Source organism: Geotrypetes seraphini, chromosome 5 (assembly GCF_902459505.1).
Source record: "Geotrypetes seraphini chromosome 5, aGeoSer1.1, whole genome shotgun sequence".
Classification (NCBI taxonomy): domain Eukaryota; kingdom Metazoa; phylum Chordata; class Amphibia; order Gymnophiona; family Dermophiidae; genus Geotrypetes; species Geotrypetes seraphini.
The window spans coordinates 245,411,925-245,437,285 of record NC_047088.1 but is presented as its reverse complement, the minus strand read 5'-3'; the positions used below and the strand labels follow the sequence as shown (position 1 = coordinate 245,437,285).

At 42.1% G+C, this 25,361-nt stretch overlaps 1 protein-coding gene across 10 annotated transcripts in view; it reads right to left on the bottom strand.

Moving 5' to 3' along the window:
- ZNF148 (zinc finger protein 148) overlaps window positions 1-25,361 on the bottom strand; it is a 170,396-nt gene that overhangs the window by 119,338 nt on the left and 25,697 nt on the right. For 5 of the 10 annotated variants that reach the window (XM_033944619.1, XM_033944618.1, XM_033944625.1 and 2 more), the window contains exon 3: window positions 11,267-11,591. The exons of the other annotated variants lie outside the window; for them this stretch is intronic. In XM_033944619.1, the coding sequence (XP_033800510.1) occupies window positions 11,267-11,572 (306 nt within the window). In that variant the 5' untranslated portion in view covers window positions 11,573-11,591. The remainder of the gene's footprint in view (window positions 1-11,266; window positions 11,592-25,361) is intronic. 10 annotated transcript variants of the gene reach the window in all.

Genomic DNA, 25,361 nt, shown 5'->3' with positions numbered 1-25,361 from the left:
TACTGGGGTATCACACTGTTTTGAAACCAGACCAAGGAGCCATGGACTGAATGGAAAAAAAGGCACAGGAGAACGGTCCAGGATCAAAGCCTGAGAAGCAAAAGGTGGAGAATCCAAATGGAGCTCTTTCAGAACATCAGCAGTAAAGAGACAGACATAAGCCTGCTTAAAAATTTACATAAAAATCTGAGAAGATTCAGTACCCAAATCCAGACACTCAGGGCAGCTGAGGTGACTGGTCCCAGCAAAGGCATCAGTTGGATTCAAAATAAAGGCAGTTGCAGGAGACAGAAGAGACATAATATCTGTATGGTAGCCACTCCAATCAAGGTCTGCCAAACAGGAAGCTCCGCCACAGGTGCAACAGACTGAAAAAGTTCCAATGCGCCCACCGGCTGCTTCAAAACGAGCAGGTGAGGAGCTGAATAAAATCCGGTGAAAAGGCCCACCTCGCAACCATGGCAGAGCTCTGTTGAGATACAAGTGCTGCGCCAAAAGAGTCCCCAGACTTGGAACGCAGGCATTTTGTGCCAAACTCCAGGACGGCCATTGAGCGAGATTTTTTTCAGAAGGCATGGATCCAGGTAAATTCCCCAGTCCTAGATTACTGAGAGGAGGTGAAGTCCGAAGTTCCTGCCCCCTCCCCTGCTGTGTTACGGCACACGGTCGCTGATCCAGTACCAATCTGGTGCAAACAATGTACAAATTCGACAGATTAGGGGCTGGGGAGTCCATTCCAAATGATTTTGTATCAAATTGAGGGGTTGTTGAGGCAGAAATAAGTTAGAAAAAAGAAGATTGTTTTTAAAATCCAAGATGACTGCTGTCACAAATCTGAGCCAAAAATGGCAAAAATAAACAAAAACTGAAAATAAAAAAATAACTTTATAATCCACCCCTGAAGTTCCCATAGGAAATAATGGAGAGTTACTCATAGCTTCTGCAGTACCAGCCTGTCAGCACTTTTCACAGTATCAGAATGGAGGGAAGGATTTTTCTGCCTCAGAAACTGCTCCAAATGAACAGAATTGAATATTTTCGGATTGACAGTCGGCCAGACATCGTGACCTCCACTCTCCACGGATCCTCATCCACGCAGTCGTGGACTGGAAAGGCAGCCTGCGCCTTGAAACCCCAGGTGGGTTTCACTCCAGACGCATATAGTCTGTGCTTGAAAGCCGTAAAAAGGTCACCGGCAAGCAGACTCCCAAGGGAAGGGACCCAGAGTCTAGAAATGGTGGCACACAGCAGGCTGGTTCCACAGATTCACCAGAGTCCAGCACCACGGGATTGCATCCTTTCCTCTGACAGAGTGCCACTGGGAAGGGGTCTCAAGGTACTGAAGCCACCAAGAAACGAACTTGAAGCGAAAAAGCAGAGCAACTTCAAAAGACTTCTGCACAGATTGCTTGCAGAAATTGTAACTGGATGTGTTTTGCTAGCTCTCAGGCTAAGGGGGTGGAGCATCTGCTCAGAAAAGTTTGTGGAATTCTGTAATTCCCAGATTGCAGGTTGGGATTGAACACCTAGTGTATGGAATCTGGAAGGGACTTAACAGAAGAGCCATGTGATTTCACAGCTCTCATTGCGAGACCTGGCCCTGGTAGCAGATGAAGCACTTACGCAAGTGGCTGGCTATCAGCTGGAATCCAATAATTTAAAACTGGTGGAAAAAAAAGCTTGGAAGGCAATCAACAATACTGCTTGGAAGTACAGTGTTTGCCACTTAAAGCTTTACCGGAGAGGGGGAAAAGAGGCTTTCATGAGATCTGAGCTTAAATTCAAATATTGTACCCCCACTCTTCATTACATGGGACACTTAGCATCTTTATGCTTGGAGACCACTATTTCAATTTATGCCTTGAAGACATGCAACATTTTCACAGCAAACAAACCAGTGACAGGCAGCTGACATTTTGAAAAAAAACAAAACACTGCATGGCCAGAAATCTGAGTATTCAAAAACTACTCCTCTAAAAATAAGTATAAAAATTTTCAGGTTCTGAACTTGCTAAACCAAAAATGGATTTTTAATTTGTGAATACAGGGCAAGGTTGATTAGTTAATCAAAACAAAAACCTTGATTGTGGCTGCTTGAGATTGCACTATAAATACCAGAAATAGGACAGAGACCCTAAATGTGTACTACAATATGGTCTCAACAAACATCAACAGTCATTATATAAAACACTACTTAGCTTAAAAATCCCCTTGCTTGTAATTGCACTAAGCAATAGTCTCCCCACAGGACCTGTTTTACCGCTCACAGCAGCTTATTCAAGAGTCTGTCGCAAGGGTAATTATGTGGAAACGTTCTTCAGATTCCTCAGTGTTTCGGAGCACAACATGGCGACTGAGATTGCACCCATTAGTAAAAAGAGATTAGGTCCTTATCTTGCTAATATCTTTTCTAGTAGATAGGTATATCATTCTAGATAGATGCTTAATATCCCAGTGCCCATGAGTTGTGCAGAAATAATCCACTCTGGCTTTTGAATCCTTCCTACTTCACCAGAGGGCTCTGCTGCCCCCTTCAGTTTTGTCCTAAAACAAGCAATAGCCCCTTCTAGAAACACATGTGAAGGAGGGGTGCAGGAAAATTCCTTGAAGAACAAGTCTGTTCTGCTCTGAAATTATAACAAACAGGTTATAAACATTGAGCAATCAAACAGCAAAACAATCATGCCAAATAGAAACATTAATGGAGCTCAAATAATATCCCAAAATGTCCTAGCAATAGACTATTCTTCATATTCTTAAGGTCTGACTGGCATCCAACTAACAGGTTTGGATATGAACATTCTGACATTTCAGGGGGTCCAGAATGACACACCTATCTACTAGAAAAGATATTAACATGGTAAGAACCTAATCTCTTTTTCTAGTGCAATAGGTGTGTCATTCTGGACGGAAAGGATGTACAAAAGAAGTTCCAAAAATCCATGGTGGGACCACTACACAGGCTCGTAACACTGAGGACCCAAAGGCAGAGTCCTCCCTTGCCAGTATATCCACTGTGAAACTTGGAAAATCTAATCTAATCAGGATTTCTTAATCACACTTATCCAGTACAGGTTCAAGGCGATTTACAAGCTAAGAGGCCCATTCAGCATCATGGGGAAAAGATTACATCACATCATAGAAAGGTTACACTGTTACAATAGGAGAAAACGTTACAACATATTATAGAAGGTTACATTGTTGCAAGAGGGGGGAAGTAATTACAACACGTTGAGGAGGACTGTTACATTGTCATTGAGAGAGGACAGAGCTACTAAACAAAGGAATTTATCAAATAAAGTACATTTTCAGTATTTTCCTGTAGTTGAGATAGATCAGTTCCCCATCGGGGAGCCACAACCTTTTTCTTCAGCCGGCAGAGCACAGAGGAAGGGAACCGCCATCTTCTCTCCCTGCCGACTCGACCACCAGACTCTGCTTCGGGGCCTTTGGCTCCGCCCCCAAGGTCTGCCCAGCGATTCTTCAGCCCTTTGAAAAGGGCCATCAGGGAGCCACAACCTTTTTCTTCAACCGGCAGAGCAGAGGAAGGGAACCGCCATCTTCCCTCCCTGCCCTGCCGACTCGACCACCGGACTCTGCTTCGGGACCTTTGGTTCCGCCCCCCAAGGTCTGCCCAGCGGTTCTTCAGCCCTTTGAAAAGACAGAGCCTAATGGCGCACCGCCGTTCCGACGTGCCATTTAAGGCGCGAGTCAAAGGCGAGCACCCGCCTAAATATATAACTGACCTCTTCTCTTTCACAACCAATAGACATAAGAGAAGCTCACACTTGAATTTTGTTTCTCCACCGGTTAGAGGATGTAAATTTAAAAAACATCATCAATATCTTCTCGCACATCAAGCAGCATTATGGGGTAAAGACCTGGAACAACTGCTTATGCCTACTACTTATGGAGAATTTAGGAAAAACCTAAAAACATATCTGTTCCTGAAGTATTTAGGTAACTGACCTGTACAATCTTAGTCCACAATATCGGATCTCTAGAGCTGTTAATCACTAGCTTTTTACTTTGTTAATTCTACTCAATTTGTAGCATCTTTTAATTATTGTAAACCGCATAGAACTTCATGGTCCTGCGGTATATAAACTGTTATTATTATTATTCTTATGGAGTGGACCAAGTTGCTGCTCTACAAATCTCTTCAGGGGAGACCACCCAAGCTTTTGCCCACAATGAAGCCACACTTCTAGTCAAACATGTCCTTATGGAAACAGGAGACTGTTTTCCACAAACAATATATGCTGACGAAATGGCCCTACAGATCCATCTGGAAATTGTGGACTTGGAAGTGGGTGCACCTTGTCTAGCTGGATTTGTAAGCATGAAAAGATGATCAGATAGCCTGAACTCGTTGGTGACCTCAAGATATTGGAGAAGCACTCAACGTCCACCTTCTTCAGAATCCAGTCCTTTTTCTTGGAACCTGTAGACTGGAACATTGGCAATCTGACTTCCTGATTGACATGGAACACCAAAACAATCTTCAGCAAAAAGGATGGAACAGCGGACAAAGATACTCCAGCGTCAGTAAATTTGAGGAAAGGCTCTCTGCAAGAAAGAATCTACAACTCCGAGACCCTTCTCACTGAGGTAATAGCCACCACAAAAACAATTTGAGTAGCAAATCCATCAAGGACGCTTCCTTCAGCAGCTCAAACAAAGCCTGGCTGAGACCCTGCAAAACTACGTTAGAACCCAAGAAGCAAATGGAGGGCTCACTGGGGGGGCCTCATACGTAGCATTCTCTTTAGGAATGTGGCTATATCTGGATGAGATGCTTGGATAGTCTTCAGTCTTGAGCCCTAAAAATCACAATTACTTACCATAACAGGTTTTATCCAGGGACAGCAGGCAGATATTTTCACATCATTCTCTGAGCCCAGTATAGACAGTATGAAAGTGTACTGTTACTTTAAGCTTTAGAAAGATTTAAGACTGCCCACACTGGGCAAGCACAAGTGCCTTCCTGCCTAACGCCAGCTCGCAAGGTCGTCAGTTCTATGCCCAAGTGAAGAAGCCAACCAGGGGAGGAGGGTGGGTTGTGAGAATATCTGCCTGCTGTCCCTGGATAACACCTATTATGGTAACTAACTGTGCTTTATCCCAGGACAAGCAGGCAGCATATTCTCACATATGGCACTCTCTAGCTTACAAAGTGGGATGTAGAGAGAGTTGGCCTCTAAATAAAACACAAATATGTAAGTCTCCACCCATAAAGTAGATATATTGTCCGATTCGAGCAGGCAAAACATGGGAAGAAAAAGAAATGAGAATAATCAGAAGAATGCAACCATCCTCAGAAAGAAGAAAGGGCAGCGATGTTAGAAGAACATGCAGGAAGGCTCTAAAGGAGATGACCACAAAACAGCAGGTGAGTTTGAGTATAAGCAAGGGAAATGCTACAAAAATCTAACCTTCCATTAACAAATCAGCTCAGTTGTCCAGAAGTGCTTCTTCATATTAAAACATACATTTGATTACTTCCCTCCTTGACCTTCCCTCAATAAACACTCTCATTCACTCTTTAGTCATCTAGCACATCACCTACTGTAATGCTTTGTACAAAGGCAAACACAGAAAGAAATTTGACTCCAAATCTTGCAAAACACAGCAGTAAAACTTATTTACAACACGAAAAATCTGACCATGCTACCCCCCCTTCCTTTGCGATGCTCATTGGCTACCTATTACATATCACATCACATTCAAATATTTCTTACCTACAAAACTAAACACACAAACACTCCTGCTTTCATCAATAAACATTTGATTTCATACTCTTCCACCAGAACACTACAATATCACCTGGAAAGCATTCTTCTCAGTTACCGCACCCTCAATCTGGAATGTTCTACCATTAGACATCAAGCTAGAAATCTCCCTTGAAAAAAATCAAAAAACTTTTCTCTTTAAAGATGCCTTCAACACCTGAAGTTTCTCTTCTCCATCAGACATTGACAAACGTATCGCAGAGAATGACAAATGCTTCCTAAGAGGTGACCCTCCCCCCACCTACTGTACTCTCACTTCCACCTCCCTTATTTTTATCTCAATGTAATTTTATTCCCCAGTGTCCTTTTCCTTCTGATCATGTTAGTTCATCTTAGTCTTCAAATCCCCGCTTATTATTTTATTGAACATTATATTGCTTTTATTTCCTTTTACGTTACTAAATGAAAGGTACATTAGATAGATTGTGAGCCCACCGGGACAGAGAGGGAAAATGCTTGAGTACCTGATTGTAAAAACCGCTTAGATAACCTTGATAGGCGGTATATAAAATCCTAAGAAACTTGAAAGGTAGTTCCCATTGAATGGACTAATATTGAAGGATGAGACCAAGAACAAAAGCACAGAAAGGAGAGAAACTCCGTACTATGGAGGGTAGAATAGAACAAACAAAAGATTAGTTGACTGAAGATTAAGTCATATAGGAACAGTTCTGCCAGGGGCTGTGTGTGAGCTCTGGAATGTCGAGAAGAGTGCCAAAGCAGGAAAATATAGAAGCATTTACTCTCATAATATATGCTGGTAAGAAAACAACGGGGATTCAGTTGAGAACTAACAGAAGGAACAGTGAACGGGAGATGCTCCCATTGAGGTAGGAAAGGTATATCCAGAAAAAAATGTCCAATGGAAGCAAACTCTGGAGTGACAGGATGGCTGGGAAAATAGTTATGAGAGTAGAAAAGAATCAGACAGAAAAGACAAAGCCTGTGGGATAGGAAATTATGTATCATATGTATATACCAGAAGTGACCTGAACTTGAACCTTGGATGTTTGGCATTACCAGGACTGTATATCTAAGCGAAACTTCAGAAATGGAAAGAGACACAAGAAGCCCCAAGTGACGTGCATGGTCACACGGGATGTGCAGGGCATGAATTCACAACTCAATGTGCTGAGGCTGGAGTTCCAACCAGTGCATACTGTTGGCACGTGCATGTATGTTAGAAGTGCTTCGTAAATGGTTGTGTAGAAGCAAAAGAGGAGATCAAAGCCACCAAAGAATGGAGGTGGCTGTGAAGAAATAGAAAAGTTAGAATAACCTTACCATCAGAAGGAAACTTTAAAAGATTACCAGGAGAGGGGCTCAAACCCATGTGAGCACAACTCCATTGGAGATTAAACACAATACTGCACTTCGCCATCCTAATGACTGTGGTGAAGCAAGAATGAGAGTGTACCTTAAAGTAGAAGATAGAAATAATGGCGGAGTTAACAGGAAGCGCAGCCAGAAAAAAGTAGAATGAGGAAAGAAAGTATTGTGTTTGAATAAATAGAAAAACATCACCATGGAAATTAAATCCAACATAACAGTCATTGGAGATTTGAAAAAGAAGTGTGTAGAAAGAACAGAACATATGGCAGGTTGTAAGTATGAAGGAGGACATATGTAGGTTAGCAGAAGTGGCCAGAGCACTAAGAGCCATGGTAGGGAGAAACCCCATCACCCTAGATTGTCAAAGAACCTGTGTCAACTGTGTCTTATGTTTGAAGAGCTGTGTCTTATGTTTGAAGAGAATGGAGCGCCATAGGCAAAAGTAATCCAGGGGTCTGCAAGGAAGAAAACAATAGAATGCATTGCAGGTGGAAGAAATGCAATAGAGAAAAGCTCGTTTGACATTAAGGGAATAAAGTAAAAGGTGCCATTGAAGGCATCCTGCGCCATTTGTGTGAAGTGAGTTGCACAGGGTCATAAGAAGCGGCACTGAGATGTAATCCTACAACCTCTGGGTGCATGGGCAGCAGCTCCACAAGTGAGCCTCCCCCTCCCCTGTTTTTTTTCTTTTTTTACACAATGCTGGCTATACTTGAGATTAAGGAGCTATGAGGTAGAGGCAGCTATATAGATAAATGAGGTGAGACTTGTAACAGGGAAAGGTCTCAACTGGAAATAATGGAGAAGCCATTCCAAATAGAAATGTAGAATAAGAATGAAGAAACCGGGAAGAGAGCATTAAGACACGCTGCACAAAGGAGGTGCATGAAATTTCAATGAATAAGTAGAGGTTCCTAAATGGTCTAGAAATTATGCAGCTAGACCATATATGAATACCAGGAAGGCCTGTAAAACATAAGATCATCCTTAATAGGATGTGGTAGTGGTCTCCTCCTCCCCTACAGCCACTCCCAATTCTTTAAGTTTTTAAGAATAACAAAGAAATTGGAGTTGTCTCCTTTTTTTCAGTTCAAGCAGGTGAGACATTATGAGGGAAGTATAGAGACCTGCATAAAGTATGGTGACTATCCCATTTGTCTACTTGGATAACATTGATGGTACAGTGGTAGTTGAATTCTGTAGAGAATGAATCACCCGTGCAGCTGCAGCGACAGAGAGGAGTCTCCTAGCTCTGCAACATAGCATCTTTGAACAATTTTTGAATAGGCAATGTAATAAATTCTTCAGGAGGTTCATCAACATCCAATACCTCCAGGAGTTCTGTTGTAGGTGCAATGTATTTTGATTAGTTATGCAGTAAACAATTTTGAATAATAAAGTCCATATCAAAGATAGAACTGTCTTAATAATAGTCAAGGCGATGCTCCGGATGTGACATCAATGCATCGAAAGCCATTCTTGCAGACATGTACAAGTAGCATTATGGATACATTTGTTGTGCAAGCTGTTCTAGCAGAGGCGTACTGCAAAAGAAAAATAATCCACTTTATAGGTTCAACACCCAGAGTGGAGTCAGTTGATAAAAAGTAGTGCCGTCAATAAAGACAGAGTCAAATGATGGCCAAAGTGTTACAAAATAGATGAAGAGATCCAAGCTTAACAGCCTCTACACCCAGTGGATCCCTTTGTTTAGAAGTTTGATATGGCAAGAAGCAGAGTTGTTATGATGTGTAGAATAGCCAATCCATCTTTTAACAAGTTCTCCACCCCTGATAGATTCCTGTTGAAGTATAGTGAGCGAGAGAAGCAGCAGAGGTGTTCCATGATTAGTAGGCTCTAAACCAGACATGGGCAACTCTGGTCCTTGAGGGACGGAATCCAATCAGGTTTTCAGGATTTCCCCAATGAATATGCACGAGATCTATTTGCATGCACTGCTTTCAATGCATATTCATTGGGGAAATCCTGAAAACCCGACTGGATTCCGGCCCTCGAGGACCGGAGTTGCCCACCCCTGCTCTAAACCCATGAACACCTCTGATGTACAGGATTGTTCATGATAAGCAGAAGCAGCAATCCAACTTTGAAAGACTCTATCCTTCCTAGTCTGGAAATTTTGGCAGGCAGCCAAATGAAATATACTGCTCAAAATCAGCCAACTTCTGCATGAGCTGTTTGAGATAAAAGGTCATATGGAAGTGTTGAAATGAGAACTGTGCTATTCCACATAGAGGTTTAGTAAAAATGGTGTCTAAACTTATCCATAGCACGGCTCTCACATCCTGATGGTGCAGTGGCATAGTCGCTGGAACTGAAGGACTTTCAAAGAGTAGATTTAACCAGTAAAGACTGATGTAATCATTGCGGCTTGTCAAGTCCAGAACAAGATCGTATTCGGAGTACTCAATGGTCCAGACCAAGATACTGAAAGTGCCTCATAAGAGGTGTTGAAATCAACATGAATTGATGAGCTATGGGGTGGAGGAACCTATATATAGGCTGACAACCATATGCTGAGGTTAGGCTGGTATGAAGGGAGACAGTGGAAGCATCGGTACTGGTCACTGAACTAAAGTTACAGGAGCAGCAATGGTACTGAGGTAGAATGTAGCATCGGTACTGAGCCTCGATGTAAACAAACAACACAAATCAGGGAAGGATCAGCACCAAGAAGAGTCTGATGCTAAATAAGCTGTATCGGTACTGAGGAGAGAAAAAGGGAGGCATCGAGATCAAATACTCTTTTACATGCTTTTGCTATTTCTAGGATTGATTATTGTAACTCGGTATACTGTGGTATGTCTACGTCGCCTTCAAACATTACAGAATTCTGCAGCTAGATTTCTCTGTAAAGCCAAATTATATGACCATATTACTCCATTGCTGATTTAACTTTATTGGCTCCAAGTACAATATAGATATTATTAAAAAAATGTATGTTTGACTTTTAAAGCTTATAAATCAACAAAAAGGGGGTATTTAGGATAATTTACACGATGCTTACTTTGAAAAAACTTTTTACACATCAGTGTCCAACTTCCATTTTATAATTTAATACAACACTTATGCTCACCCACTGCTTATCATTCAAATGATGCCCTGCTTTTATCAACAAACTCACCCACATGACAACTACAATAGGAGGTTGAAGTATAAAAATGCACTGTTCTCAGTAAAGAGACCTCTTATAACATGGATGTTATTTCAAGTCCTCATCCTGAATGCATGTAGTATAATCATTTACTTCAAAACCTCCTTCCTAACCATTACTTCAAAATTTATTTTATTTTTATCTGATATTAAAACTAACTAAGGGCTCAAATTTTTACTATTTTACTGTAAGCACTGTGTAAATTATCCTAAATACCCCCTTTTTGCTGATTAATGATATTTGATTGTAGGTTGGATAACTTATAAGATCATCCATATGTGTTTTCTGACTTTTAAAGCTTTGCATGTTGGGAAGCCTCCATATTTAGTCACAATCACTGTACCTTACATACCATCATGAGTTTTGCACTCTTTGGACTCTAATTGACTAGTACTTCCTTCACCTAGACTAGCTCATTATGAATCCACATGTAAATCTGCTTCATTCTTTCTTTCTCCGTATCTTTGGAATAACTTACCAGCTCATATACATGTTGAACTCATGGGCAGAAGGAAAAAATAGAAGGGTCAGCGGAGCCCTCTGGTGAAGTAGGAGGGGGATTCAAAAGCCAGAATGGATTTCTTCTGCATGGCTCACAAGCACTGGGATATTACCCATCCATCCAGAATGACACACCTATTGCACTAGAAAGCTTTATACCACTTACAGATAATATTTTCTAGGCTTTGGGTTTATTTTACAAAACATGAAAGAATGAGTAAGAAATCACAGTCTGATCTTTTTGTAAATTATTTTTACATAAAATTATGGTAAATGAGCAACCTAAGGCAATGTTACTACAGGACCAATTGCAGATGATACCACAGTTCTTCAGGGTTTTCTTCTTTAAACTGGAAAGCAGAGAGAGGTCAATTTGGCAAGTATAAACTCTTGATAAACAGTCTGCATTTTACTAAATAATTATTAATATGATGTGGACTATCAACACTAGCACACTTTTTCAACTTACAGGGAGATTAAGTGCATATGGAAGGGGCTGAGGAAACCTATCATGCATCTCCATCTCTTCATCATCATTTTTCACAGTTTCCTCATGGACCATGAGCTCATCTTGTGAAAGCATTTCCTGCTGATGTCGAAGTTCACGATCTTTTAATACTTCATTTGCTCTAGTTCCAAGCATTGTCTCCTGCCTTTCCACAGATGTAGGATGATGAGAAGTTCCACCCATTACAATCATAGACCTGGAAGACTGCATTTTGTCTATAGTGCTACATTTAAGAAATATTCTGCTTATTTTGTCTTCAGTGTTCATACTTAAGTGCAAAAGTAGTCTACAAAGAAAAGAATTATAAGTAATGTCATTAATCTAACAATTTTCAAAACTAAAACTTCAATAAAATTAGTGTTATGAAATATAAATACCCTAATTTAATTAAGGAATACTTTTTCACCATAGAAAACCTGCTGCACTATATTGCTGACTTTTTTTTTTAAATGAGTAAATTAGCTGGTATAAACATCCTCAAGGGTTCATCGAGGGTTAATTTATGTAAATAGCAAAGCTTACAAAAATGTATAGGAACTGTAGCACGGTTAGTAAAATAGAAATAAAACAAAAGTTATTATTTACAACAGTGCAACAACAAATGCATTAAAACAAAAGTGTAGTTCATCCACAGTCCTCTGTTAATGCCTCTTTAGCTGCTCTTTAGACTAGAGAATGACAAGGTGACAAAATTCATCACCGTTCCCGTCCCCGCGGATAACTGCGGGAAACCATCTTCATGTCATTCTTTAAAGAGAGAGGGAAGAATCAGAGTATGAATGGCCACAACCACTGACCCACAAGCTTTGCTTTGAAGAATGCTGGTGTAGGATTGAGGTTGAAACAGACACTAGAAAATGACATGGGATTATTTCCCGCGGTTATCCGCGGGGTCGGGAACGGTGATGAATTTTGTCACCGTGTCATTCTCTACTTTAGACTCTGTGGCTCTCACCTCTGCTGCAGCAGAAGTGGGACATTTGCCTCAAAAAGCTTACTATTGTGTTAACAGAAACACTATGGATTTCCTAAGTAAAATATTCAACTAAACAGATGGCAATGATCAGCAGATACATTTCAGACTTATTGCATATATTGCCTTCCTCCCCCCCCAAAAAAAGAACTCAAATTCACATTTTACCAAGCCTGAATGAGTTCTTTTAACATTACTTTTAATATCAGCAGCATTTTATCTGATGCTAAAGCTGCAAATAAGGTGCAGTTGCTAGTTTCTAATAGGGCTCTTTTACTCAACTTGAAGGGTTAGTCTAATGGTCAGTAAAGCAGCCCGGGGAATTGGGCTCAATTCCCACTGCAACTCCCTGCGACCCTGTACAAGTTGCTTGACCTAGGTACAAAATAAGTAAAGGCACACCACCAATTTTCCAGCACCCCCAGTTCCAAACCTTTGAAGGATTAACAGTTTTACTAAACCAATGGTGGACACCTTTAGAACATGTTCTAACTCTGACATCTCTCCTCTCTCTCTCTATACCTCTTTAAATCTTCACCAGCAGCGAGCAGCATCTGCAACCTGCTGTTCGCGCCAACCTCAGCTGTCCCTAAAATGTCACAGAACCAGGAAGTCAAGTAGCACAGTTACTTACCATAATGGGTGATATCCAGGGACAGCAGGCAGATATTCTCAACATATGGGTGATGTCAACCACGAAGGCCAGAAAGCGGACAGCTTCACAAGCAGACTTGCTTGAAGAACTTTGGAAAGTTTGTGACTGCCGCACCACGCATGCGCGAGTGCCCTCTCGCCCGACATAGGGCGTGCGCCTTCTCAGCGTCTCCTCAGTTCAGATAGCTAGCTAAGAAGCCAACCAGGGGATCTGAGGGTTTGTGAGAATATCTGCCTGCTGTCCCTGGATAACACCCATTATGCTAAGTAACTGTGCTTTATCCCAGGAGAAGCAGGCAGTATATTCTCAACATATGACCTCCAAGCTAACCAGAATGGGATGGTGGGAGTGTTGGCAATTCAGGAGAACTAATTTTGTAATACTGCCTGGCCAAAGTGGCCATCCTGTCTGGAAAAAGAATCCAGACAATAAAGAACATAAGCAGTGCTTCTGCTGGGTCAGACCAGAGGGTCCATCATGTCCAACAGTCCACTCACGCGGCGGCCCATCAGGTCCAGGACCTATATAGTAATCCTCTATCTATACCCTTCTATCCCCTTTTCCTTCAGGAAATTGTCTAATCCCTTCTTGAACCCCAATACCGTACTCTGTCCTATCACACCCTCTGGATAAAGAGGGACTTCCTAGCATTGGTTCTGAACGAGGACTAAGTGGCAGCTTTGCAGACTTCCTCAATAGGAGTAGATCTAAGGAAAGCTACAGATGCCGCCATGGCTCTAACTTTATGGGCTGTGACTCGATCCTCTAGATGCAGTCCAGCCTTAACACAGCAGAAAGAGATGCAACCAGTTGGAGATGGTTCTCTTGGAAACTCGATGTCCCAACTTGTTTGTATCGAAGGAGAGAAAAAGTTGAGAAGATCGTTGTGGCTTAGTCCTTCATAAGCTGAAAGCCAAAGCATGCTTGCAGTCCAAAGTATGAAGAGCTGTTTCTCCAGGGTGAGAATGAGGCTTTGGAAAAAAACACTGGAAGTACAATGGATTGAATGAGATGAAATTCTGAAACAACTTTTGGTAAGAATTTAGGATGAGCACGGAGGACCACCTTGTCGTAATGGAATACTGTGAAAGGTGGGTCCGCTACTAAAGCTTGTAGCTCACTGACTCTGTGAGCAGATGTGAGAGCAAAGAGGAAGACCACTTTCCAAGTGAGAAATTTCAGATGAGCCAAAGACATTGGTTCAAATGGAGGATTCATCAATTTAGCAAGCACCACATTAAGACCCCAAACCACTGGAGATAGTTTGAGAGGTGGTTTGACATTAAAAAGTCCTTGCATAAATCTGGAAACCACAGGATGAGCAGATAAAGGTTTCCCCTCCAACGACTGATGAAAAGCAGCAATTGCACTGAGATGGACTCAAATGGATGTTGATTTGAGGCCTGATTGAGATAAATTCAGAACTGAAGACAAGGAGGTAGACTGAGGTTCCTTGTGATGAAGAGCGCACCAAGCAGAAAACCTAGTCCATTTCTGGTTATAGCATTGTCTAGTAGTAGGTTTCCTGGAAGCCTCTAAAATGTCCTGAACAGATTGAGAGAACTGTAGATTGGCAGTTACGTTGAAAGGTACCAAGCTGTCAGGTGCAGAGACTGCAGGTTGGGAAGAAGTAGAGAACCCTGACTCTGTGTAAGCAGAGACAGAAAAACTGGTAGAAGAAGTGGCTCCCTGCTGCTGTGTTGAAGTAGAAGGGAGAACCAAGGTTGTCTGGGCCACTGAGGAGCTATCAGAATCATGATAGCATTTTTGTGTTTGAGTTTGACGAGTGTTTTGAGAATGAGAGGGAATGGAGGAAACACAGACAGGAATTTGTTTGTCCATTCCAGGAGAAAAGCATCTGCCTCCAGGCGGTGAGGAGAGTAGATAGATCCTAGAGCAAAACTGAGGCAGCTTGTTGTTGTGGGGAGATGCAAAGAGATCTATTTGAGGGGTTCCCCACTGAGAAAAAATGTGATGGAGAGGCGATGAATTGAGTGAGATTCATCAAGAGATTGTACAAGACGACTCAATTTGTCCGCCAGAAAGTTTCCTCTCCTTGAATGTAGACAGCTTTCAGAAAGATGTTGTAAAAAATTGCCCAATTCCAAACCTTCTGAGCTTCTTTGCAAAGGGTGAGAGATCCTGTTCACTCCCTGCCTGTTGACATAGTACATGGCTACTTGATTGTCTGATCATGAAGATGTTGAAAAGCTTTGAGAGCATTGAAAATTGCTCTGAGTTCCAACAGATTTATGTGACTCTGACGATCTGTGTTGGACCAATGTCCTTGAGTACGGAGACCATCGAGATGAGCCCCCCAAGCGTAGGTCAAGGAATCTGTCAAGAAAACCTTCTGATGAGGGGGCTTTTGAAACAGTAAACCTCTGGTTAGATTGGACGAGAGCATCTACCAGTGGAGAGACAAAGGAGTCACTGCAATGTGCTTAGAGAGTGGATCGGATGCCTGCGCCCACTGAGATGCCAGGGTCCACTGAGGAATTCTGAGGTAAAGTCTGGCAAAAGGAGTCACGTGAACTGTAGAGACCATGTGACCTAGCAGAGCCATCATGTGTCTCTCTGAGAGTGAAGTAAGGGATGACACCTAGAGACAAAGCTGAATGAGAGCATCCTGACACTGTTGAGGAAGAAATGCTCTGAGTTGCACAGTGTCTAGTACAGCTCCAATGAATTGTAGGTTTTGAGAGGGCTATAGCTGAGATTTTGGAAAGTTTATTTCAAACCCCAAATGTTGGAGGAACCGAATAGTCCGTTGGGTCGCTACAATAACCCTCTGAAATGTTGAATCTTTGATGACCCACTCGTCCAAGTACGGGAATACCTGGAGACCATGGCTGCGCAGAGCTGCTGCTGCCACCACTACTAGGCACTTGGTGTAAACTCTGGGAGATGATGCCAGGCTGAAAGGCAGCACTCTGTATTGAAAATGATGATTTGCCACCTGAAATCTGAAAAACTTGCGAAAGGCTGGATGAATAGGAATGTGACTGTAAGCCTCTTTGAGATCCAGAGAGCATAACCAATCGTTGTGATCTAGAAGGGGATACAAAAATGCTAGAGACAGCATCCAAAATTTTTCTGACACGAAATTTGTTGAGAGCTCTGAGATCCAAGTTAAGTTGCAGATCTCCCCCGTCTTCTTCGGGATAAGGAAGTAACAGGAGTATAACCCCATGCTCTGCTGTTCCAGAGGAACTTCTTCGATGGCACGGAGACAAAGCAGAGCTTGAGCTTCCTGAAGAAGAAGGGTAGTCTGCGACGGATTGGAAGGATACTCTCCTGGGGGAAGATATGGAGGAACCTGGATGAAGTGAAGAGAGTAACCTTCCATGATGATAGTGAGGACCCAGAGGTCGGATATAATGAGCTCCTATCGTTGGTAAAAATGATTGAGACGACTCACGATGGGGAGAGAAGAGGACAGAGGTAGAATGATTGAGGTTATGCTGTGTTAGCTGGTCAAAAAGACTGAGAGGTCTTGGATGCAGCAGGAGTCTGAATTTTTTGCTGCCTTTGCTGTTGTTGCTGTTGTTTCTTAGGAGGCAGTCTTGAATAAGGTGCTGACTTGAGGAAAACGCCTCTGGTAGGATGAAGTAGGCCTGTAACCCTTAGCGGTGGAAGGCTTTTGCTTTGGCCTGATTATGGAAGCAAACAACTTTTCATGTTCAGATAAGTGCTTTGTAGCTGCCTCAATAGAATCATCAAACAACTCATTGCCCTGGCATGGGATGTTGGCCAGTCAATCTTGTAGATTCGGGTCCATATCTACAGTGCAAAGCCAGGCCAGCCGGCGCATCGTCACCAAGAACGCAGTGACTCTAGAGGACATTTCAAACGCATCATATGTAGCTTGAACCATATGCACGCGAAGTTGACCCAGAGTGTGATGCATGTATTGAAACTCTGTTGAGGAAGATACTTGAAGAAAAAAACCAAAAACAGGCATAGCGTTGACCAAATGTGAAGACAAAGTTATAGTTCAAAATTTGGTTTGTCATTATTGAATTTTGATACAGCCGACGACCAAACTTGTCCATGGTCTTGCCCTCTCGGCCAGGAGGGATGGTGGCATAAACTTTGGCAGGATAGGTTCTTTTTAAAGTAGACTCCACGAGAAGAGACTGATGGGATAATTGAGACTTCTCAAATCCCTTACAATGGACCATCTCATATCGATTTTTCATCTTTGCTTGTACAGCAGGAACAGAATATGGTGCATCAAGATTTCTTTTGGAAAGCTTGAGAAAGAATGCCATTCATGGGTAATTTGAGAGACTCCCTAGGAGGATGAGACATACCCAGTTCTTCCAAATACTCAGAGTATTTTGAGTCAGATTCCAAAGTGATATTAAGATCTTTACTCATTTGGCATAGAAACTTAGTAACGGACAACGGATCTGAAGAGGTATGACCCTGTTGAGGAGAAGGTAAAGGGGAACCCCTCAAGGTACCCCTCACAGCAGAGAACGAAGGTGAAGCCTCTCTGGAGTATTGATTCCTGAGATCTGAGTCCATAGGCAAAGATGACCCACTTCTAGAATGTGAAGAAAACCTCACAGGAGAACTTGACTGACGAGAATGGTGAGGCTCTACAACAGATCTCCTTGACAAAGGAGTTGGTCTCGAAGAATCTCGATGCCTCGATAAATGAGACCTGTCTCAAGAAGAAGACCTGGGCTTCGATGAATGCCTCGACAAATGATGTGGAGAACTATGCCTCGAATCACGGTCCTGTGATTGAGTCGGATCCAGCCTCAAAGATGAATGTCGAGGAGTCCTCGTCCTGTGCCTCGAAAAGGGCAATGCCTTATGTGAAGAGGTAGGACTGGAAGTCAGAGAACAACGTCGAGATACTGAAAAGGGCTCAGCTCCTTGCATAGAGGTATCTCGAGGCACTCTCAAGGACTCAACTCCTTGCATAGAGTGTGTAGAATGATCTCAAGGCACTCTCAAGGACTCAACTCCTTGCACAGAATGTGTATATTGAGCTCGAGGCACTCTCAAGGACTCGACTCCTTGTAATACTGCTGAGTGCTCAGGCTAGACTGCAGAAAGCAGAGTCGAGGCAGGAGTTAATTTGGCAAGCATGTTACCAAACTCCTGATGCAGAATGGTTTCCAACATATTCTGCAAAGCAGGCACTGAGACCACTGGATCTGATACAATTGGTAAGGCTATGGACTCCGAGGAAGACGACCTCGAGGAAGAGTGTTGCCTCGATTTTGAGACACGTTTCCTGGGTAGCCTCGGACCCACCGGTTCTAAGGGTGGCATGTCCGGAGGAGTTGGCTGAGCTACCTTACCTGAGGGAGACACTGAGGATAACGGTGCTTCAGGAGAAGATTTAGCTGATTTCCCCGAAGACAAAGACTTCCCCATCGAGGAAGGTTTGAGCGAGGTTGCGTATCCTACGTCGGGCAGGAAGGCACTTGCACATGCGTGGTGCGGCAGTCCCCGAACTTTCTAAAGTTTTTCAAGCAAGTCTGCTTGTGAAGCTGTCCACATCGGGGCTCCGTGGATGATGTCACCCATATGCTGAGAATATGCTGCCTGCTTGTCCTGGGATAACTTCAGATATACAGGCACCCTAAGAACAAACCATTTACATGCAAACTGAGCTTTTGGTTAAGTGCTAGAAGTGAGGAAGGTCTTTGAAAACTAGCCATAGGGCAGAAGTGTCTGCTCTGTTCTGTTTGCATTAGAAATAGATATAATCTTGTGATAAAATGTTTGGAGCCAAAAACTTGTGCTCTTTGAGAAAGTTTTACTCACATGTTAAAACAGATGGCAGGCAAAGATTGAAATGTCCATCTAGTCTACTTTTATAATAATAATAATAATAATAATATTTTATTTTGTATACCGCCATACCCAGGGAGTTCAAGTCGGTTCACAACATATAGATGAATTACATACAGTGCGATTAGAAAAAAAGAACATAACAAGGCAATCGTAGGGTCAAACTCATTTACATTAACAATTTAGGTGAGGGTGGGGCTAAATACGGGGTACATACAGTGTGTGCTGTAGTAGGATACAATTGAGTTTAAGAGAGGGGGGAACAAAGCATATTAGATGGAAAAAAGGGGGGGAGCAACGAACTTAGAAGGGGGGCAGGCGGGAAAGTAAGGAGGAGGAGAGGGGGGGAGGGGGGGTTGAGATGGGGGAAGGGGGCGTTAAGGGATAGGTCTGTTGCAAAGAGGGGTTTTGATCTGTTTTCTAAGGTGGAGAGGGGGAAACGTTACGGCGGAAGAGGGGAGCGTTAGGGATTTGGTCCGTTAAACAGTAGAGTTTTGAGCTTTTTTCTGAAGGGGAGGTATGAAGAGCTGTCGAGTATGATTTGGGCGAGCCAAGAGTTTAGTTTGGCCACTTGAAAAGAGAAGGTTCGTTCGAGGAATCTTTTAAGGTGACACGATTTCAGTGAGGGAAAAGCGAACAAAGTTGTTCTGCGGGAGCTCTTCTTATTATAGTTCAGGTTGAAGTGGGGGTAAAGATAGGCTGGTGACATACCAGATACTGTTTTGTAGCAGATGCAAGAGAACTTAAATAGAACTCTGGATTCGAATGGCAGCCAGTGCAACTTGTGGTAGAAAGGGGATATGTGTTCCCATTTCTTCAGGCCAAAGATAAGGCGGATGGCGGTATTTTGGACTAGTCTCAGTTTCCTGGTGATTTTCTTGAAGGCGCCTAGATAAATGATGTTACAGTAGTCCAGGACACTAAGAATGGAAGATTGGACCAGCAGACGAAAGGAGGTGTTATCAAAGTATTTTTTAATGGTGCGGAGTTTCCAGAACACCGAGATGCTTTTCTTAAATATTAGGTCAGTGTGTTTCTCCAGTGTGAGATGCTTGCCTAAAGTGACACCTAGTATTTTTAATGATTGCTCAATAGAGTAGTCAAGTCCATTGATGTGTATCGTAGTTTCCTTAATTTTGTCGTTTGGGGATACTAAGAGGAGTTTAGTTTTTTCTGGGTTTAGCTTTAGTCTAAACGCTGACATCCAAAGTTCGATCTGATTTAGGGTGAAAGATAGCGAGTTTAGAAACTCTGAGGTAAAGTAAGAGAGCGGAATGATTATTGTGATGTCGTCTGCGTAGATGAAAAATTTGAGCTTTAAGCTTTGTAGGAGATTTCCTAGGGAGACAAGGTAGATGTTAAATAGAGTGGGGGACAGGGGGGAGCCTTGTGGGACTCCACAAGGGTTGTCCCAGCTGTAGGAGGTAGTATCGTCCTTGAACACCTTGTAGGTTCTTGTTGTCAGGAATCCATGGAACCAATTGAGAACATGACCTGAGATTCCAATAGAAGTCAGAAGGTCTAGTAGAGTGGCGTGGTCAACCAAGTCAAATGCGCTACTTAGATCGAGTTGCAATATTAGAGCACAAGAGCCTTGGCTGAATAGTTGATGAAGGTAATCGAGCAGGGAAGCTAAAATTGTTTCAGTATTGTGACCTGATCGGAAGCCGGATTGGTTGTCGTGCAAGATATTGTGTTTTTCTAAGTATGTGGTGAGTTCGGTGTTTACTATCTCTTCTGCTATTTTGGTAACCAGGGGGATGTTGGCGATAGGTCTAATGTTGGAAGCCGTGTTAGAAGGCTCTTTAGTATTTTTCTTAATTGGTGTAATCATAATGTGCCCTTGTTCTACTGGGAACTTCCCCGAGGATAGTAGAGAGTTGATCCAAGTCAGCATTTTGGCCTTAAAATTGACTGGGGCCGATTTCATGATATTAGGGGGACAGGTGTCCAGTCTGCAGTAGGAGTTGGCATACTTATTGTAGTGTTTACTAAAAGTTTGCCAGTCTATGGGTAAGAATGTGTTCCAGAACAGGTCAGCTCTGGAATCGCCTGAGTCTGGTAGAATGGGGTAACACCAGTGGGGCTTGGTTGGGTCGGTAAGAGAGGATCTTAGTTTTTGTATTTTGGAGATGAAGAAATCCGCCAAGCTGTTTGCTGTTAGAGTGGTCTCTTCGGGTGTGTTGATAAATGTTTCTATATTGTATAGATCATTTACCAGCTTAAAAAGGTTGCTGCTGTTGGTTGAAATGTCGTCGATTTTGAGGGCATAGAAGTTTTTGCGTTTTTCTTTGGTTCGATTTTTGTAGGTTTTTACTTTTAATCTCCAGGCGGTTCTGTGCTCTTGCATTCCTGATTTTAGCCAAAGTCTTTCCGATTTTCTTAGGTCTCTCTTTAGCATTAGCAGTTCTGTGTCGAACCAGCCCTCTAGGTTTTTAAGTCTCTTTCTGCGGGTTTTGATGGGAGCCATTTTATTTAGGATATTGGTGCTATCAGTAATCCAGGAGTTCATGAATTGATCGGTTTGTTTGTTTTGTTCTGATATGATCTCATAGTGAGACCAGAATTCTACAGGGTTTATATTACCTCTGCTGGTATGGAATTTTTTATTTCTTGTTTTTGGGATATTATTTGTTGGACTCGTAGTTTTTAGTTGGCAGTCAAGTTCAAAATTGCAGAGACTGTGATCCGACCATAGTGAGTCGGTCCAGTGTTCTTGTTTCCAGATAATTTTGGGGTTGGGTAGCTCTCGAGAGGAGAAAGAAACAAAGTCTAACTGATGGCCTTTTTTGATGGATTTTAACTGGGGGGGGTTTGAGGTACCCTAGTGAAGAGATGAGTGACCAGAGTTCTGTGGTTTCAGGTTGGTCTATTTTTTCAAGGTGGATATTAATATCTCCACATAGTAGGTTGTAAGGGCTAGATAGAGAGTTAGTTAGTAAGAATTCGAAGAAGTCATCCTTGGCAAGGTTCCATTTTTTGGGTGGAACATAAAACAGAGTTGTTGTTAACGCAGCTGTTAGGGATTTGGATGATAGTGAGACTGAAAGAATTTCGAGGTTGGGAGTGGATTTTGAGTTTAGAATAGAGCAGTGTAGGTTGTCTTTAAAAATTATGGCTTCTGCTGTTTCAGTCAATTCTGAATCCCTGCTTGGCAGGGGGGGAAAACATTAGTAGACAACTCTTCTGAAAAAAAATGCAAACCAATGGTTTAACAAGATGACAGGAATGCTTCCCTACCTAAAGTAGTCACATTGAGAGACCATAGCAGAAATAGCACACTTGAATATAATATATAATTTAAACTAATTAAGAGTTTTAAGCATTCAGCCCAGCTGCATTATGGAGAAATAGTGGGGTGAGACAGCAACCAAATAATGTAGAACTGGGTTGTGACTTCTAGAGTCATAATAGTATGGAGTTACTGAAACAGGGCTACTCTCCATCCTCTGGAACTCCACCATTGTCTCTTGAGTAGGAGTAATTTGTCGTCGAATCATTGGTCTGATCGTCTGCAGGTTCTGGTTTTGGTTCATAGTGGGGCTTGTTCATCAAGGATGTTTGGAGCCAAAAACTTGTGCTCTTTGAGAAAGAAAATGGAGAAAAACCAACCTAGATCACACGAAAACCACCTGGAAAAAAAATTAACAAATAATACAAACTTCTATTAAAAGAAAAGATAAAAAAACATTACAACAACCTAATAGGCACGGAAACCCAAGACACCAAAAAACTATTCCAAATATTAAAAGATCTAACACCAAACCCTACATGACCACTAACAATAACCCCTCCCCTTCAGCCTCCCTCCTAGCAGAACATTTCAAGAATAAAATTACAAACACCAGAGCTACTCTCAATAGTAACCCAGCCCACCTAATTGAAGTCACAATACTTCCCACAGAAAATGAATCTTGTGCTGCAGACAGAACTTGGTCCCAATTCCCTAAGATACATTGGACCGAATTCAACAAACTCTACAATAAGTACAGCCACGCATCCTGTGAACTCAACCACGGCCCACAATATCTCCTATCATCAGCGAGCACTAAGTTCCGTACCTTACTCCTACACTGGATGCAAACCATACTCACAGAAGGCATTTTCCTGACTGACCTCAGCGAAATCATCATCACCCCAATCCTAAAAGACCCAAAAGGACCAAAAGCCTCCCATCCAACTACATACCAATCGCCTCAATACCTCTATATATCAAACTAACAGAAGGACTAGTAGCCAACTCCTCACCAACTATCTTGAAGACCATAACTTACTCCATCCCACGCAATCTGACTTCAGAACTAACTTCAGCACAGTCACTACTAGGCTCCCTTATCGACACAGCAAGACAACACCTCAGCATTGGAAAAAAATGCTGCTCATACAGTTGGACCCGACAGCGGCATTTGACTTGGTAGACCATAACATCCTACTGCAAATCTTGGACTCAATAGGCATCTCAGATAAAGTATACTCATGGTTTGAAGGTTTCTAAAAATCCAGAATATACAAAGTAAAATCAGACAAAGAAAAATCCAAACCTTAGTTCAACTTCTGCGGCATACCACAAGGATCCACACTATCCCCTACTCTCTTCAACCTATATACGGCCTCTCTCGGCGTTTACCTGAACAAACAAGGCCTAACCACTTATAGCTATGCTGATGACATCACCATCCTCATATCTTTCAACCAACCAAAGCCCTCAATGACAGACACACTACACCAAACTCTAGTTACAGTTACGACTTGGATGGAAAACCACAAACTGAAACTCAACCCAGACAAAAATAAATTCATCCTCCTAGAAAATAACAAAGTCCCAACCACAATTAACTTAGAAATCAACTCTATCAATTACGCTTTGCAAACCACCCTAAAACTTCTAGGTATGACTATTGACAGAGGCTGCACCATGCAAACACAAATAAACAAAACAATACAGAAATCTTTTGCAGTTATGAGAAACCTTGGACAAGTCTGAAAATTCTTCGAAAGAACACAATTTCAGCTCCTAGTACAATCTCTAATCCTAAGTATTCTGGACTACTGCAACATCCTCTACTTCCCCTGCCCTGCAGTAATGATTAAACAACTACAAACAATTCAAAATACAGCTCTGAGACTCGTCTACTCATTGAAGAAACATGACCACATTACTGAGGCATACATCGATTCACATTGGCTTCCAATCCAGGAAAGAATACAATTTAAATTCTACTGTATACTATTTAAAACTATAAACGGAGACAGCCCAATCTACCTAAACAACCGCCTCATCCAAACTACCTCTACCAGGCATAGAAAAACACACACTCCATTCACTTAACCCCCAATCAAAGAAGTAAAGATGGAAAAAACTATACGACGGCCAACTAGCCACTCAAGCAGCAAAAATAGATAACCAAATCTCCAACCTATTGATAACAATCCCAGACTACAAGATGTTCAGAAAGGAAATAAAAACTATACTCTTCAAGAAATCCCTGAATAAAGTTTAATACCACGAATACCTCCTTCTTACCATCCCCTCCCTAATCCATGATCCTACTTAACCCTCTCTTGGAAACGATCTCTGATCTTACTTTGTAACCCCTCTTCCATAACTCTATTTGTAATCCGCTTTGAACCGAAAGGTAATGGCGGAATAGAAATCTGTAATGTAATGTAATCTTTTTAGTATTTTATCATGATCTGGAGTACCCTTAACTTTTTGACAGTTAGTCTGTTAAGCGAATCACACTTCTACAACAGCATCTGAGCATCGATGCGTTGGTACTTCCGGGTATGATGTCATCATACTGGGAGTGTTCAAATCCAGTGCAAGTTCAGAGAAGCCATTTTTGGATGCAGGAGACGCATTTGGCGGTCCATTTAAAAGGTATGTCTTGCTGGTTTTTATTTTAGTTTTTTGAAGATGTTGACTGGCTCACTAAGCAATGTTTTAATTTTAATCATAAGGTTTTGTTTTGGTTCCAGCTTGATCGGACGTGTTACACCCTGAGACAGCAGATTTGTGAAACGCTAGCCACCGTTGATCAACAGAAGTTGAAAAGAATTTTCTTCTATCTTTTAATGTCTTCTCTAAGCACAGCACAGAGCTTTTTTCCATTTTGATGGAGTATTTTTTTGCCAATGAGGTGATCGCTTAACCACCTTGAAACCACTTTTGTGGAGGTGGGAGGGCCCTTGTCTGAGGCTTTTTCCTCTTTTTGTAAATCATTACAAAGCCAGTATTGTGTTGATATTGCACCACTCAACATTGTGCATTTTTCATAGTGAAAGTGTGTTTATACAGTATCATTGATTCTTCACAATATCTGAGTCTTTTTTGGCTATAAACTGGACTCCTAGAGACAGATGAGGCACCATAAAAGCATGCCTTCACCAATTAGCAGTGGTGGGTTTGTTTTTTTTAATTGAACACTACTAAGAATTTTTGCAGGAAAGCACCTTACTGTATGTCACAACTCCTTTGCCACGAACCAAGGGAAGGCCAGAAATGCCAACAATCCATCACACGAAGGCCCCCAAAGATAAAGTGCAGTCTCGCTAAGGCCACCTTGGCTGTAACTGGCACATACCTGGGGCTCCCACCAAGGGCAGGCTTA